Genomic DNA, 1,202 nt, shown 5'->3' on the forward strand with positions numbered 1-1,202 from the left:
CTGCTCTGGGGCCTCAGGCAGAAGCTGAATTCCTGTATTCCTGTATGTCCTTGGAATTCTGCTCCCCTGTTAATATCCTTTTGTACCAAAAGGCTGCAAACTCAAAACTTTAAAAGCAGCTCATCATTGTCACCATGTTAATAAGAACAGCACAAAGGCAGGAAAGCATCAATGAAATTGTCAGTGACACAGAACTGGGGAAACTGGCCATAAAAGAGGTGAGGAATGTCATGCAGGAAGGAGGGTTGGCCTGCCAGGGCAAGAAAGGTGGGATTTAGTTTACCAACAGAGTGAGCTGAAGGTGATGGTGAATAGCTTCCCTTGAAAAGCAGGGGAAAATGGGGACAGACATGTCCCCAAGACGTGTCATTCCCCAAAAATGAAGGGGTGAAGTGGTTGATCAGAGCTCAGTGGATCCAGCAAGGTTTTTATGGGTACGGAAAATAAATGTAACCTCAAATAAACTCCCTGAGATCTCTGCAGGGGGAACAGGGGAGCACCAGGCTCGGTGCAGGGCTGAGCACATGGGAAGAGCAGACACAGGGAAAGTCAGCTGGAACATTGGGGGAAAGGTTTTAGAAGGAAAGAGTAAATGATTGGCATTTTTTCTCCAGCTCAAGGGGTTATTATGGCTTTGTACAAAGGCACTGAGGAGACAAATGATGGGTGAGCCAGGGGGAAGAGCAAGGCTGAGTCAAGCAGGATGGTGACACCTTTCAAAGGGCAGAAATCACATCTGAATAATGGGAAACAGAGGAACGGGCTGACAGGGCTGGGGGCTGGATCAGCCCTTCAGGGAGGGAGCCTGAGGGCTCTGGGGTGATGCTGTGTGATGGTTCTCCCTGCGAGGGACGAGCTCCACTCAGGGCCACGGGGTTTGTACCAGCCTAAAACTGCTTGTGACAGTCAGGCACATCTCTTGTCTCAAGGGAGGGACAGGAGGGGTTTCTCCAAAGGGATTTCTCCACAGCCACAAACAGTTCTCTAAGATGAAACTGCAAATACTTAAACCTGTGGCTCGAGCTTTCCCTGTGTCTCAGCTGTGCTTTTCTCCTGCTCTGTTCCAGATTCCCGTGTCCAGAATCTCCCCGATGCCATTTCCTGCGGGCCAGGTCTCTCCCAGGGCACGTGTCCCCTTCTCCCTCAGCAGTCCGGGCAGGACAGGGGCCAGGACCTTGGCCGACATCAAGGCGAGAGCCCAG

At 51.3% G+C, this 1,202-nt stretch overlaps 1 protein-coding gene across 1 annotated transcript in view; it reads left to right on the forward strand.

Moving 5' to 3' along the window:
* The window catches only part of ASXL2 (additional sex combs like 2, transcriptional regulator), a 73,053-nt gene that overhangs the window by 65,461 nt on the left and 6,390 nt on the right, over positions 1 to 1,202 (forward strand). The window contains exon 15 of the mRNA XM_017743412.1: positions 1,068 to 1,196. Coding sequence (XP_017598901.1) covers positions 1,068 to 1,196 — 129 coding nt within the window. The remainder of the gene's footprint in view (positions 1 to 1,067; positions 1,197 to 1,202) is intronic.

Source organism: Corvus brachyrhynchos, unplaced genomic scaffold, assembly GCF_000691975.1.
Source record: "Corvus brachyrhynchos isolate BGI_N302 unplaced genomic scaffold, ASM69197v1 scaffold211, whole genome shotgun sequence".
Lineage (NCBI taxonomy): Eukaryota > Metazoa > Chordata > Aves > Passeriformes > Corvidae > Corvus > Corvus brachyrhynchos.